The sequence below is a fragment of the Pinus tabuliformis genome, chromosome 2_2, assembly GCF_031772625.1.
Source record: "Pinus tabuliformis cultivar Carrire ecotype Pingquan chromosome 2_2, CPIR1, whole genome shotgun sequence".
Classification (NCBI taxonomy): Eukaryota; Viridiplantae; Streptophyta; class Pinopsida; order Pinales; family Pinaceae; genus Pinus; species Pinus tabuliformis.
Genome location: NC_142300.1, coordinates 75,347,367 through 75,362,732, shown reverse-complemented (window position 1 = coordinate 75,362,732; position 15,366 = coordinate 75,347,367). Strand labels below are relative to the sequence as shown.

Here is a 15,366-nt window from a genome sequence, read left to right as displayed (position 1 = left end):
CTCTATATAGATTTGGAAACAAGTTACATTAACATCTTGATATCTAAGAGAATTCATTGAGTTTTTCATCAATTGATATTGGTATGTTGATTTTTGTTTGTGACAAGTCTTGTAATTAAAGTGATGATAGGGCCTAATAATTGAACTCTTCAATATATTGAAAATTGATATTTTACTATTTACTGATTTGTTGGTCCCTTTAGGTTAAGATACAATTTCATTAGCATTGAAAAATGGATCTTTAACTAGATATATAAGTATTGTCTTGTCGATGGATGACTTGATTTCTTTGATGATAGACAAATTTTCATTTTTAACAACACAATTTCCCACTCAAAATTCTTAGCTTTTTCTCTATCTACAATTTTCATTTTTCTCTACATGTGTTGATAATTCTATAGGACATGTTAATGCTTCTTTATCAACGAGCTGTTTCTTGATTTTCTCTTATGATTTCCTTATTTTTTAACTTCTTGGTACCTACGAAAAAGATTTAATTATGATTTCTAAGGAAATAAATTTCATCATCTTTATTAGCTAAAACTTTGTCAGCATTTTCCCATAGTTCCCATATCACTGGTCACAATTTTGATCATTTTGAAGGATCATATTCAATGTGAATTATATTTCCAATAACAAGGGAACTTCTAGGGACAACTTCAATGTGAAGTCTTACAAAGCCATGACTTTATTATGGTAAAATATCATATATTTATTTTCCAGGTCCAATGTGAAAGCAACCATTGCTTTCAACCATGAAAACCCGAAAATGATACTAATGTTTTCATGCCCAAGGTACACTCCAAAGTTGAATTTGGACACAAAATCATCAATTGACAATTGTAAAATTTTAGTTCATAACATTTTTGTTAAAAAGTAGCACTTCCCATATATTTGATAGAGAGATTTGTAGCTAATTGGCCAACTCAACATTGTTGTAATTGTCACTTTCTTCTAGGTGAATAATTATAAGAATGAATTTACCATGAATATTGACTTTTATTTTAGTAATAGATCAAAATAAATCTTACTTTTTCAATATTGGAATCCTTTTTTTTTTTTTTTCCATCTTCATAAAAAAAATGTCAACATTGCTTGCACCTTGATAATAACTTAGCACACAAAATCTAAAGTTCCTACTCATAATTATTGGTATATTTCTCCAAATTCAGGTTGTGAATTTATCTAGAGCTCATTGAATATGCCTTTTTACAAAGTTTTCATATATTGTGTTTGATCTCCAATTTCAACTTCAACTTTATATATATATATATATATATAACCAATGTTTTTTTTCATATTATAGGGAATACAGTGCATTTTCCTTCATTCATCATATACTAGTCTTAATCTTTAATTCCCTTAAGCAGTTGATTGAATGTTATGTCAACATAAAACAACTCATCAAATGGATTCTTGATTCCTTAGTAGATTGTTAGATGAATGGAATTTCCAGCAAGGAAAGGTTTTGCTCGGTTCTCGACAAACAAACTCACAAATAGAACCTTGTCTCCCTTTGATTGGTGAAACTATATTACACACCAAGTGAAACATAACGAATTCATTATTTTTCCAGTGAATTCATTCATTGCATGCCATGGCAACATTCCCTTTTTCCCATGGTTTTCTCCACAACAACAAATCAATCTAAGATGTCATCCTTTAACTAGCTTTTTAGTGGCTCAAAACTTATTTATGCAATTACATTTGTAGACTTCATGATGGGATAGAGTCATTTATGCATTATGTTCCATATATACACCTAAAGAGATGGCCTCATAATATATATTCTATTTTATTTTTTTATCTATCTACTAATTTGCAACCTTAAATGTATTTGTTGGCCACTCATTTTTTATTGAAAAAATTAATGACAATGTATAAGATACCATTATTTGATAATCAATGTCCTATTCTTTCTTAACAAATGATTTTATGACCCAAAACTTCACTGATGCTTCCAAGCTTCTCAACGATTTGGGGTCTATAAACATATTTTTTTATTTATTTTTTATTTTTATTTATTTATATATATATATATATATATATATATATATTTTTTTTTCAGTACGAAAAAAGCTAGATTACTATTCATTCATTAAGAGAAAAAAATAGTACAACATGTGGCAATTATGATAACCATATAGTAAAGCCGGATAAGGCAACCAAACCAATACAAAGAAGAAACAATATCAGAGCCCATGACTACAGAGCCTCATCTAAAATGTGCAGGATAAAATGGAGGCATTATATGGATCAGCAAAATTAAGCAGGATCAGAAAACATCAAGTGCTACGCAGAATAGGAAAAAAAATGGGGTACTTGATACATACCAGAATAGAGGAGAGGTGAGAGTGGATTAAGTACCCGGCAGAATGAAACCCTGGATATGGTGCAATTCATCCCCCACTGATATGCTCATCTTCCAAAATTTGTTTTGTGAAGCGAGACCTTCTTTTGATAGAGAATCAACTACTTTGTTTTTTGCTCTATCGATCGATATTTCCAGATAAAGTCTATTATGCTCAACCATCCCGAAAGGTTGTGATTTTTTATGAAGTGATTAGACTTTACATGGTCAATTATAACCTTTGAATCACCAAATATTTCCAAATCCTGGATGTTTAGATAGTCACAAAATCATTAAGAGACCAGCGAATGCCATTGCCTCTGCTTTGTTATTTGACCCTTTACCACCATGCCAAAAAATGTCGATATGTTGGTCCTCCAATGGGATAATAAAGACACCACATGCACAACAACCATTTTGAGCCGCCCCATCAAAATAAGCACGAGGAACGCCCATGGGATCCGTATTTTTTGCCATCATCTTTCCAAATCTCTGGAGAATAATGGAGGAATGGCAGGGGTAGTATTGGGAGAGAATGGATTCATAAACAGAGCTATAATTTTCCTTGCTGTTATGAAAGAGGGCCCTATTCCTCCATCATATTTTTCTTATGACGATTCCACAATATTTCCTTGCTTTTGCATTTTCTCAATATCGAGATGTTGCTTCTTAATTGTTTTCAATGGGATGTTTATTTTATATATATATATATATATATATATATTTACAAAAAGAAATTTGGTGAAAAGCCAAGTTGGTTTCATGCCACAACCAAATAGGAAAAATATGGCCATAAGCCAATGAGTCTCAAACATAGTCAATGAAGCGTTGCCTAGAAGCAACAATAATTCACTACTATGAGAACACTTATTTAATAAGTATAAAAGCATCCCATCCAAATTTCAAAAGGGAAAGAACATGGTAAAATATATAATTGAAATGATGAATGTGATGATTTACAAAACCTCTCATGATAGTATATATTATTCATTGATGATATGCGTGAAAGGTTATGGACTTTGGTAATTATTGTTGTTGCTGCTTTTGATGATGCTGTTTTGTAATGGACTAATACATTGATGTACATTATAAAGCCATTTTGTTAATTATGCCAAAAATTGTCCCATAGAGATTAAGGTTGAAAGAGGTGAGGGGGGCTTCAAAAATCCTAGCCACCATTGCAATCAACTAGGGTTAAGCCCTATACAATCAGATTTTGCCTCTTCACCCTTTCAATTCCATTCGTTTTTTATTTATCTGGCTCATGAGAAGAACATTATTATCTTGCATTCTTGTGTTTCAACCATTTGAACTACTAAAGAAAATACGATGATCATGACACACTGGGAACTGTTAATCAACCTTGCACAATGCATTAGTGAACCATAGTTGCATCATTATATGATGCATGAATGTTGGAGATGGGATTACCAATTAACTAAAACTTTGTTTACAATCAAAATAAAAAATGGAGTGTACATTCGATCCTAGTTGCGGCATAGGGAAATAGAGCAATATATCAAACTATTAGGGAAACTGTGAACGAGAGCCAATTCTTGTTCAAGATAAAGATAGATACATGAGAACCACAATAAATTAAGGATTGCCAACATTATGAAATGTGTCGTTAGCATAACATTCATTTTAAAGTTTGAAACTGGTCTTACAGTAACATAAAGAATATTCAACAATAATATTATTCACTTAATATTATTTCAATCCAGCCATTGTGCGTAAAAAATATTCACTTTCATATATTTGTATCGAAGGATAAGGAAACACACAAGGATTATACTTTACCTGGTTTCTTGAACAAACTTCGAACTCTAAATACAGGGAGTGCCATCTGGCCCTCCGTAGTTTCTAAAACGTGACAATTCTAGATCAATACTCCACTCTTTGTTTACTAAAGCACTCCTTGTAGTTCTTCATATTACATAATATATCATTCTTCATGATATTTTAGTGCATCCCTCGTGTCAAAAACGCAACAATGCATTTTCTACTAGTCCTATTATGTCACTGAAATTTGCGACACGAATTTATAGCAATCACCTAATAATTGAATATGATTCCCTACAAAAAATACATGCAATGTTAGCATCATTTTTCAGAAGTTCAATTAAAGTTTAAATCTGTTCTCTCTTCCTGATTCACAATAGACCCATGTCAAAACCTTGCTCAGGCTCTGTTGAAGTGGTTACTGATGACAAGTATAGTAGTTGTTTATACTCGCTCAAAAGATCTGGGATATCACTCATCCGCAACTGCAAAAGAGAGCATGTATAAATAAGAACAAGTTGGCCTTGTGATTATAAAATGCAAATTCTTACTCAAAAACTAAGCCACATGCATAACGGTAGTCCTCCTAGCCATGCTTTGATATACAAAGTGGTATGGCTCATCTGAAATTTCCCAATGGAAAATGGGCAGGAAACATTTGAATTCATAGAGAGAACAAGCAATTTTTGTAAAGGACAAACCAATTTGACCATGACATGATCATAATATATATTTAAAGAGTCGACACCACAAATATGAGCAGCTTCTTTCTGGCCATATTTTACGGTTAATGGAATGGTAAATTAAATGATATCCCTACACTAAAAATCTACTATTGGGTCCTTCACCTTAACAAGCCCTTTACTAAATTAAAAGAGACCTGTTTTACAATCCCTTATAAAGTTGTTGACAAGTATAAAAATGTGTCTTGTGAAATCAAGAGGACCAAGAAAATTCATGGATTGTTCAAACAATGATTGGTTATTCTTATGTTCTGGTTCCCAAAGATATCCCATTATGATGGATGCAGACTAATCCTGTACTTGGGAGCTTGAATCCATAGCAAATAAATGCCATTACAACCTAAGGAAATGCATATAGCTTTTGCTGGAAGATAAAAACTGGAGGGTTCGAATTGACTAAGGGGATCAGGTGTAGGTATGCATAATTGGCTGAAATCTCTAGGCAATTATTGAGGGAAACTAATTTGAACCTAATGTTATCCACATAGAATTGGGGAATGGTTGATTACAGTTGGAAGTGTGGTGGGGTTGGTGGATGGAAGGGCTATATTATATTCCTAGGAGTAGGACATTGGATGTGTAGTCTTATTTCTTAGTATATGCTATATCCTACATGTATAGGTTAATCACTTTTATTATTAAAAGATATCTATAGATGCTCAGATTAGTGTGTTAAAATTGGCAACTAGGGCCAAACTCCATGTGGGTCATATTATTTATGGTAGCTGATATTTTTATTGGATCCCTCTCATTGAGAGGTGTAGGACTGATCTAAAGATCATCCGATTTTGATAAGTATTTATGAAGTTATGAATTTATTTATGTTATGGACAAATTGTTAAGTTGGCCAACAACATATATACGCTCAGAAGCCCAACAGTCATGTCTATTCAACCTCTACGTTTTAGTATAAATAGAAGAGGACTTCAAGTCATTTCTACACACTTGGATCTCTTCCTCTCTCTAATTGTCTTTGGGTTTTAGTAGGAGGAGAGATCCTAAGGAAACGTTGGAAAAGCAGGAGAAGCCGGAAAAGCCGGAGAAGTTGGAACTGCCGGAAAAGTCAGAAAAGCCGGAAAAGCCGGAAAATCTGGAACTGCCGGAAAAGCCGAAAAAGCTGGAACTTCCGGAAAAACCAGAATTGCGGGAAAAGCTAGAAAAACCGAAAAAGCTGGAAATGTTGGAACTGTCCGAACTGCCGGAAAAGCTGGAATTGCCAGAAACGCCGGAACTACCGAGAACTGCCGAAACAGTCGGAGCATCTGTCTCCGAAGGAAGGCAACATGATGTATGAGATCATGGGCAGCATGATAAGCAACATGATGATATTAGCATGGGCAACATAATGATGCATGATGATATGAGCATGGGCAGCATAATGATGAATGAGATCATGAGCATGGGCAACTTGATGATGAATAAGACCATGGAAGATGCAGCATGATGATCATCATGAAGATGAGAGCAGTTCAGTCATCAAGGTTCAACACATGTGACAGTACAACAAAGTGTCACACGGTAATATGTAGCAAATAGACGAGATGTAGCACTATGATAGGTGAGCGAGTCACCTTAGAGAATCAATTGAAGCAATATGTCTTCCACTGATCTCATGCCGATATCAAAAGTCAAAGTGATTGACTTCTATTGTAAATGTACTATCTCTCTCACTTTCTCTGTTGAACTTTGAAAAACATAAAAGAAGAATTGATCAAGGGTTCCCCACATTGTGGAGTTTGTCCCTGGCTGGCGCCACATTTTGTGTCCTCTTGTCTTGGCTTGTCTTATGCGATTTATATTTATGTTCTATCTGCAGTTTACTTTATGCTGATGTGATTGCTAATCTGGAAAAGAATTTAAATAAATTGTTCTAGCATAGAACATACCTAAAATTCACATAGTAACAGGGCTGAGGTGAAGACAGTGCCCAAGCAAGAGTGAAAGAGCAATCACCAAAGACAATAGGGACAAGACAAAAGGATCAATGAGTTCCACAACTCTCTTCTAAGTTCGCTAAGGGTGAAGTGGAAGCAGAGAATATTATCAAAATGGCACAACGGAAGATCACTTCATTGGGAAGCTCAGATCTAAGGGTGGAAGGAAAGGCAGATGCCTTGGTTGCAATAAGTTTAGCCATCATACAAAGGAGTGTCCGAATAGAAGAGACACATCTCTTGATGAAGATAACAATCATTCCAGGGACATCTTCAATGATCAGAGGAATGATAAGTAATGTAGGTCATCAAGGAAATGGTCAACTCTTCAAAGAAAGCAAGGAACCCTAGAATCTCTTTTATGTACTTGATCGCAAGAAGAACCTGGTGTCCATCTCGGAAATGGAATTTTAAGGTTTCAAGGTGGCACTCATCGATGGAAAGGTACGTGTTTGAAAATAGATTTTTTTCAAGATGTTTTAGAGTTCAGGGTTGTGTCAAGTCCACTAGGGACCATGTCCATTGACTCAGCACCGGAGGTCTGTGAGTCAGATGGTGACCGGGATTCCTGAATTCAAAAAGAGCATGAAGGTACATGTCTGAGATGTACTGAAGGAAAATCTTACAAGGGGACCATTCCCCTCATGTAGCAGGTCCACAGGTTTGGAACAACTCGTGGAGTTTGAGATTCATGAATGGGAATCTCATGTATACAGGGGGAAGAAAGCACTCTATGGCTTGAAGCAAAACACCTCGGGCGTAGTATGAGAGGATTGATAGCTATTTGATGAAGCTGAGATTCACTAGGAGTGAAACCAATCCAAACCATTACCTGAAGGTTGTGGATGATAGACCTCTCATACTAGCACCTCATAAGGACGACCTATTTTTGACAGTTGCAAACCTTCTCATTTGTAGAACTAAGAGGGAGTTGGATTTCGAATGTGGAATGATAACCTGCAAGCCTGTGACTACCTCGAGGATATTAACTTTCACAAGTTATATGGTAGTGATGTCGGACCAGATTTGGGAAATGCCTCTGAGTTTCATAAACTCAATCACGTTGATGTTCTTGGTGAACTTCCGTCCGGATATATGTTTTGCAGTTAGCATGGTGAGCTCATATTTGGTTGAGCCTCACTGGATTGGTGCCAAGAATCCTCTGAGATATCTTCGGGGCACAATCTCTCATGGATTGAGATACACTGCCGGAAATATGAAAACTGCCTGATTATTCGAATGCTGACTGGGCAAGCAGTTGTGGAGGATCACTAGAGCACTTCTTAGTGCTTTGGATTCTGCTTCGATATCATGGATGAGCAGGAAGCAGAAATCGGTTGTTATAAGTACCGTCGAGACCTGATACATAACTACGAGTATGACCTCGTATGAAGTTGCTTGGTTGTGGAAACTCTTCAGTGAGTACACATGATGAATACCGCTATTATTCTTTGTGACAACCAGAGGTGGGATTCGATTATTGAGGAATCCCGTATTCAATGATTGCTCCAGCAGATAGACATTAGATACTGCCTTATCTGGGATATGGTAAGTCGATGAGCAAGGAGGCTCCATCGCACTGAGATGATGTACAAGTTGCTACACTTTGTCAGAGCCCTGGGGAAAGATCAAATTTGTGATTTTCTCGAACGACTTGGAGTCGTCGAGAGACCCTTGTAAAAGGGTCCTGCATGTTGCATACATTGAGCTCTGGGAGCTCTGGGGGCTTGCGGTTCTTACTGGAGCAACATACGACCACAGGGTGACTCACCCTCCCCTGGTGGTGTGCACTGGGACAGGATGATTCGCTCTCCTGTGGACAGGATGATTCGCTCTCTTGTGGGACAAGATGATTTGCTCTCTTGTGGACAGGATGATTCGCTCTCTTGTGGGACAAGATGATTTGCTCTCTTGTGGGACAGGATGATTCGCTCTCCTGTGAACAGGATGATTCACTCTCCTGTGTAGCAGGATGATTAATTCTCCTGTGAGGTCTGGATGATGTGTTCTCCATGACGATTGTGTAGCAGGATGATTAATTCTCCTGTGAGGTCTGGATGATGTGTTCTCCATGACGATTGTGTAGCAGGATGATTAGTTCTCCTGTGAGGCCTGGATGATGTGTTCTCCATGGCGATTGTGTAGCAGGATGATTAGTTCTCCTGTGAGGACAGGATTGATTAAGTTCTCCTGTCGAGGCATCCTACCCATGCAGTTTGGGACTCATGGGAAGCATCTCTCGTCTGATCAATAAGTAGGGAAATGAGGATAGGGACCATAGTAGTACCGATGGACGCATCGCTGTATCTACTGTACTCCCTATGCTAGGATGACCTTCATTGATCTGGGATCAATGAGTACTGGTTTGGGACCAGCGGTAGGAGTTGTACCTACTATGACACTGACTTCGGGTCGGTTGAGGACTGGTCTGGGACCAGTGGTACATACTCTGAGACTGACTTCGAGTCAGTGGAGTACTGGTCTGGAACAAGTGGTAGGAGTTGTACCTACTATGACACTGACTTCGGGTCGGTTGAGGACTGGTCTGGGACCAGTGGTACACACTCTGAGACTGACTTCGGATTAATGGAGAATGGTATGACACATTCTCGATCAATTCTTCTTCTTCATGGTTCAGCAGAGCTAAGTTGAGCAAAGTAGAGCCAACAGAGCTAAGCAGAGCTAGCAGAGCCAACAGAGCCAGCAGAGCTGAGTAGAGCTGAGTAGAGCCAGCAGAGCTGAGCCAGTAGAGCTGAGCAAAGTAGAGCTGAGCAGAGCAGTGCAGGGCACTAATGGCAGATATAGTACAGTTGGACATATGGATCAACGGATGGAGTTCTCCCTAGTTGAGAGGGAGTGTTAAAATTGGTAACTAGGGCCAAACTCCATGAGGGTCATATTATTTATGGTAGCTGATATTTTTATTGGATCCCTCTCATTGAGAGGTGTAGGATTGATCTAAAGATCATCCGATTTCGATAAGTATTTATGAAGTTATGAATTTATTTATGTTATGGACAAATTGTTAAGTCGGCCAGCAACTTATGTACGCTCAGAAGCCCAACAGTGATGTCTATTCAACCTCTACGTTTTAGTATAAATAGAAGAGGACTTCAAGTCATTTCTACACACACTTGGATTTCTTCCTCTCTCTACTTGTCTTTGGGTTTTAGTAGGAGGAGAGATCCTAAGGAAAAGTCGGAAAAGTCGGAAAAGCCGGAACTGCCAGAAAAGCTGGAAAAGCCGGGAAAGACGGAAAAACCAGAATAGCCAGAAAAGTTGGAAAAGCCAGAAAAACCAGAATAGCCGGAACAGACGGAAAAGCCGGAAAATCTAGAAAAGCCAGAAAAGCCGGAAAAGCTAGAAACGTCGGAAAAGCCGGAAAAGCCAGAAAAGCCGGAAATGCCGGAACTGTTAGAACTGCCGGAAAAGCCGGAATTGCTGGAAAAGCTGGAACTACCGGGAACTGCCGAAACAGCCGGAGCATCTATCTCCGAAGGAAGGCAGCATGATGTATGAGATCATGGGCAACATAATAAGCAGCATGATGATATGAGCATGGGCAGCATAATGATGCATGATGATATGAGCATGGGCAACATAATGATGAATGAGATCATGAGCATGGGCAGCTTGATGATGAATAAGACCATGGAAGATGTATCATGATGAGCAGCATGAAGATGAGAGCAGTTCAGTCATCAACGTTCAACACATGTGACAGTACATCAAGGTGTCACACGGTAATGTGCAGCAAATAGACAAGATGCAGCACTATGATAGGTGAACGAGTCACCTTAGAGAATCAGTTGAAGCAATATGTCTTCAACTTATCTCATGCTGATATCAAAAGTCAAAGTGATTGACTTCTATTGTAAATGTACTATCTCTCTCACTTTCTCTGCTGAACTTTGAAGAACACAAAAGAAGAATTGATCAAGGGTTTCCCCACATTGTGGGGTTTGTCCCTGGCTGGAGCCACATCTTGTGTCCTCTTGTCTTGGCTTGTCTTCTGCGATTTATATTTATGTTCTATTTATAGTTTACTTTAAGCTGATGTGATTGCTAATCCGGAAAAGAATTTAAATAAATTGCTCTAGCATAGAACATACCTAAAATTAACATAGTGTCAATTAGACATTAACATGCCATTTTGTTGTATATCATCCACATGTTAATTCAAAATGGCATTTCATTCTGATGTCCTTGACATTTGAAATCAAATCATGTGACTTCAAGATATAACATTACTTATTTATTTTTCATGTTTTGGTCAAAATAGCTTTTTTACAATCTAGTTTTAGGAATTAAGTATAGACCTCTAATGAGCATAGACCTCCAAATCCTCTTGCATCTGCTAATATCGTGGATGAAACTCCTCCGTATTGTAGGGCCTGTGATGCTCTTCATGAAGAAGCTACTTGCCCCACTATTAAGAGAATAATGGATAGTGGGATGTTTGGGACAAGTAATCAAATAAATGTGGTTGGCAAGGAGTTTTCATTATCTATGGAAGATTGGATGGAAGTTAAGGAAAATAGTCAAGAGGTCAAGCCTTCCACATCTTCCTTTAGTATAAATAATTTTGATCATGAAAAGGATTTGATGGTGGAATTATTTGGTGAAAAGCCTTTTCTAGATCAAGTCTTGGAAATTGCAAAAGATAAGGGTTTCACTTATCAAATAAGGGATAAGGATCAAAGTGGAAATCAATTTTCCCCTTGAAGTTTTAACCCTGGTTCAAGCTCTGGATTGGATGCTGATTTGGGAGTTGGTTTAATAATCCAAAAATTTGGGTTCCCGTCACCGAGATATTGAAGATTCCTTCCCAAAAGGCTAAGTTATTAAAAGCCATTGAAGCTCCTTGTGTGAATGTTTCTCAACAGAAGGTTCCTGAGACTGTCTATCAAGATGCCACCATCTATTTGCAGAGTATGGATTCAGATAACAAAGATCATCAACCATTTTTTATTACTTTGCTAGTTAATGGTTATAGATTGTATAATTGCATGTTGGATTCTGGTGCCTCAGCTTGTGTTATGACCAAGACAGTCATGGAGCAGCTTAACTTAAGAATTTCTAGACCTTACTACAACATTTTGCCATGGATTCTAAGAATATTGAAGTTCATGGGTTGATTAAGGATTTAAAAGTTCATTTATTAGTTTACCCTGACATAATGATTGTAATGGACATAGTTGTAGTTGATGTTCCTGATGCTTGGGGCGTGTTGTTGTTTAGGAAATGTGCCTCTGATCTAGGCGGGAGTATTCAGATGAATTGGTCATATGGTATGATTCCTTCTCCTAGAGGTGATCGATTTGTTAGACTTAACAGAGAGCTTGAGAGTAGATTCCATGTTGAAGATCCTAAGAGTCCCAATAATGAAATAATAAAGGAACAACCTAACCTCGAGAATTATGCCATTCCGTCTAACACTATAATTCCCCTAGAGGTTAAGGTTGATTAGAAGATGGGAGATTTAAAGAATAATGTATGGTATATGTATTTCGATGGTGCAACTTCTAGGCATGGTAAAGGTGCTGGAATCGTATTAAAGTCTCCCTTTAGTCACATTTTCAAATTTGCCTATAGATTGGAGTTTGGAGCAACCAACAATGTTGCCAAGTATGAAGCTCTATTGTTGGGTCTTGAATTGGCAAAAGATTTGAAGGCTAAATTGCTTACTATCAAGGGAGATTCTGATTTGGTTATCATGCAAATTAAGAATAAGTTTACATGTAAAAACCAAAGATTAAGGAACTATCGAAATGTTGTATGCGATACTATGGAACGTTTTGATGCTCTTGATCTGGAAGCTATCCCTAGAGAAAATAATAACTTGGTTGATGAGCTTGTTGTAGCAACATCTACTTTGTAGTTATCTGATGAATTGTTGAAGTATAAGATTAAAATGGAGTTTAATTTTAGACCTTCCGTACCTGACAATATGGAGCATTGGTAGGTTTTTGATGATGAAAAACAGGGGATTCGCTTTCTTAATAAGTTGGATGAATTTGAAAATTTTGAGGTTAGTTATAAAGAGGAAAAGCAAGCATACTAACATGGAAAAGAAAACGTATGGTTCAGATGTACTTCTTGTTGTGTTAATGGATGATCTCCAAAATGAGTTGAACTACCTCCTATATATAGTTTTCCAAGAGGGTCGAATGGGTTCCACTCTGGAGGGCTAGGCTGACTTGTTCCAAGGAGGGACGACTTGACATTTTGTGGACTAATGACTCAACATAAAAATCATTTATCTTTTTCTTACAAATGTCCAAATGGGACATGACTCAAATACATTTTTCTTTGGATCATAATAAATTCTTTTTGACTTTGAGTCTATAAGCATGAAGAACATGCTTTGACCAATATAAAATATAATAATGAAGATAATAAATAGATAGATTTACATTACATTATGAAGGCCGACACTAGTTACAACTTCAATAGAAACCTCCAAGAGCAATGTTCAAAATACAATGAAAATACTTCACAAAACATTACATAACCTTCTACTCTATATGTAGTTATCCATAGATAGATAAGATAATCATATTAATGTCTGATAAGTGACCACAAAAGTAGGTCAATGGGAGTGAAGAGTACTTGTGTGAATACAATGTGGGAGTACAAGTGCATCTCCAAGAAAGTGCTAAAAATAATACAAAGAAAGAAAGAAACCTACATAAGAATATCATCAAAACATAAGAGCATAAAACTATAACAAAGAGACAGTGATACAAAACATTACATGAGTTTCTTGAGTCTAATGGCCAAGGGCATGGGTGTTAAAGTGGTCACTGGCTTGCTATTGAAGTCCTAAACCCCTTGGAGAGCTTGGTTGTATGATCCTTGGGGGAGATGTACAAGCGAGGAATAGTCCTAGAATTCGAGGTCGAAAGAAGGAAGCTTTAAATGAATCTTTGGTTGCTCCTTTGGACCTAGAAGGTAGTCTGTCTGACATGAGGTGCTCTACTCTGTAGCCGTATGGAGTTGATCTCTCTGATGCTCTAAGAATGTCTAGCCTAATGTATGGACCAACACATTAATATTTCCTCAATGAGAATGGGTGGACTCCCAGAGGGGGAGGTTAAGGAGAAACTCGAGGTCTCACCATTCTACTGGCAAGTGCATTCTAGGACTTTGCCTGTTGTTTGTTGCCCTGATACGGAACATCAATTGGAAAGTATGAGATAATCAGCCTAGTCCTCCCAAACTGGTGCATGACATGCAAAAGAAGAGATCTATGGTTGAAAATCCCCCTGATGAAGTGCGATAAGTATCTTTGCTCCTGGTATCAAAAGAAAATAGAGAGGGAGCCTCCTTAGTCCCTATGAAGGCAATGATAACGTCCTCAGATCCCATAATATAGGGGACACCAAAAGATGAGGTGCATTTATGTCTTTGGTTCTCGAAGGTGGCACACCTGGCAAATCCTCTCAGATTGTCGTATATGGTGATTTGACTCTGTCTTGAGTCGATGGGAGCCAACCCGGAGATATTCCAAAGGAATCTTGAGTAAGTGCATCTAATGTCAATGTGTATGTGGGGGGTACGCAACAATGCCATATTGCAACTCTAGAAATTGCTCTAAGTAGAAGGACATCTTTGAGCCCAAGCCCATTGGGGGAGAGGTCCAAGTGACCTGAATGTATAATCTGTAAGTGTAGATATCCTCTCTAACAGCCTGGTTCAGTGCCTTTCTTGTAGGTAAGAGATGGCACAATGCAACAAGGCAAGATCTTAACGTGTAAGGTACTCTGGAGAGAGAGTAACTGATTGAAGAAGCCGAGACACTTTTGAGAACCAACCTCTGTTGAAATTGGCAACTAGGGCCAAACTCCATGTGGGTCATCTTATTTATGGCAGCTGATATTTTTCTTGGATCCCTCTCATCGAGAGTTGTAGGATTGATCTGAAGATCATCTGATTCCAATAAGTATTCATGGAGATATGAATTTATTTGTGTTATGGGATAATTCGTCAAGGTCGGCTAGCAACCAAATAACCCACATGTGTGCTCAACGTTTTAGTATAAAAGGAGGTGACTTGATAGTCATTTGTGCACACACTTCACTCTTGATTTCTCTCCACTTGTTTTGGGTTTTAGTGGAAGAGAAGTCTAAGAGGAGGAAGCCCTAAATGCAAGTCTATAAGGAGACCCTATTCGCAGTAAAAGAAGGATGCCTTAGTCGTAGGTCTTGTGAAGGTTTGGCCGCAGTTCAAAGGGAGATCTAACACAGTGAAGGAGGCCTAACAACTGTCCCTAAACGTAGTCTTATCATACCCTAGATGCCCTAATCTATACATTGTTCGAGACAACCCTTAGACGCTGGAAAAGAGATACCCTAACCACAGTAAAGAGGCTCCTTAACTCGCTGTCTAAAGGATGCCCTAACCAATAAAGACGGTAGGGACAACGTGAGTGTTTTAGGGCTGTTGGAGCCTCTTGGTGATTGTGTGGAGGGTTGTTCTATGCTACAGCCAAGCCGAGTTTGAAGAAGGGAGCATGCAGGATTGTGAGGGAAGAAAGAGGTAAGATATGACTATT

The 15,366-nt window shown here is 37.9% G+C and overlaps 1 protein-coding gene across 2 annotated transcripts in view; it reads right to left on the bottom strand.

Annotated features, from left to right (window-relative positions):
- Nucleotides 1–4,031: 4,031 nt before the first annotated feature.
- The window catches only part of LOC149191513 (Galactose oxidase/kelch repeat superfamily protein), a 464,035-nt gene continuing 452,700 nt past the window's right edge, over nucleotides 4,032–15,366 (bottom strand). For both annotated transcript variants that reach the window (XM_089404308.1, XM_089404307.1), the window contains exons 17-18: nucleotides 4,527–4,617; nucleotides 4,032–4,426 (exon numbers count right to left, since the gene is read on the bottom strand). In XM_089404308.1, coding sequence (XP_089260434.1) covers nucleotides 4,365–4,426; nucleotides 4,527–4,617 — 153 coding nt within the window. In that variant the 3' untranslated portion in view covers nucleotides 4,032–4,364. The remainder of the gene's footprint in view (nucleotides 4,427–4,526; nucleotides 4,618–15,366) is intronic.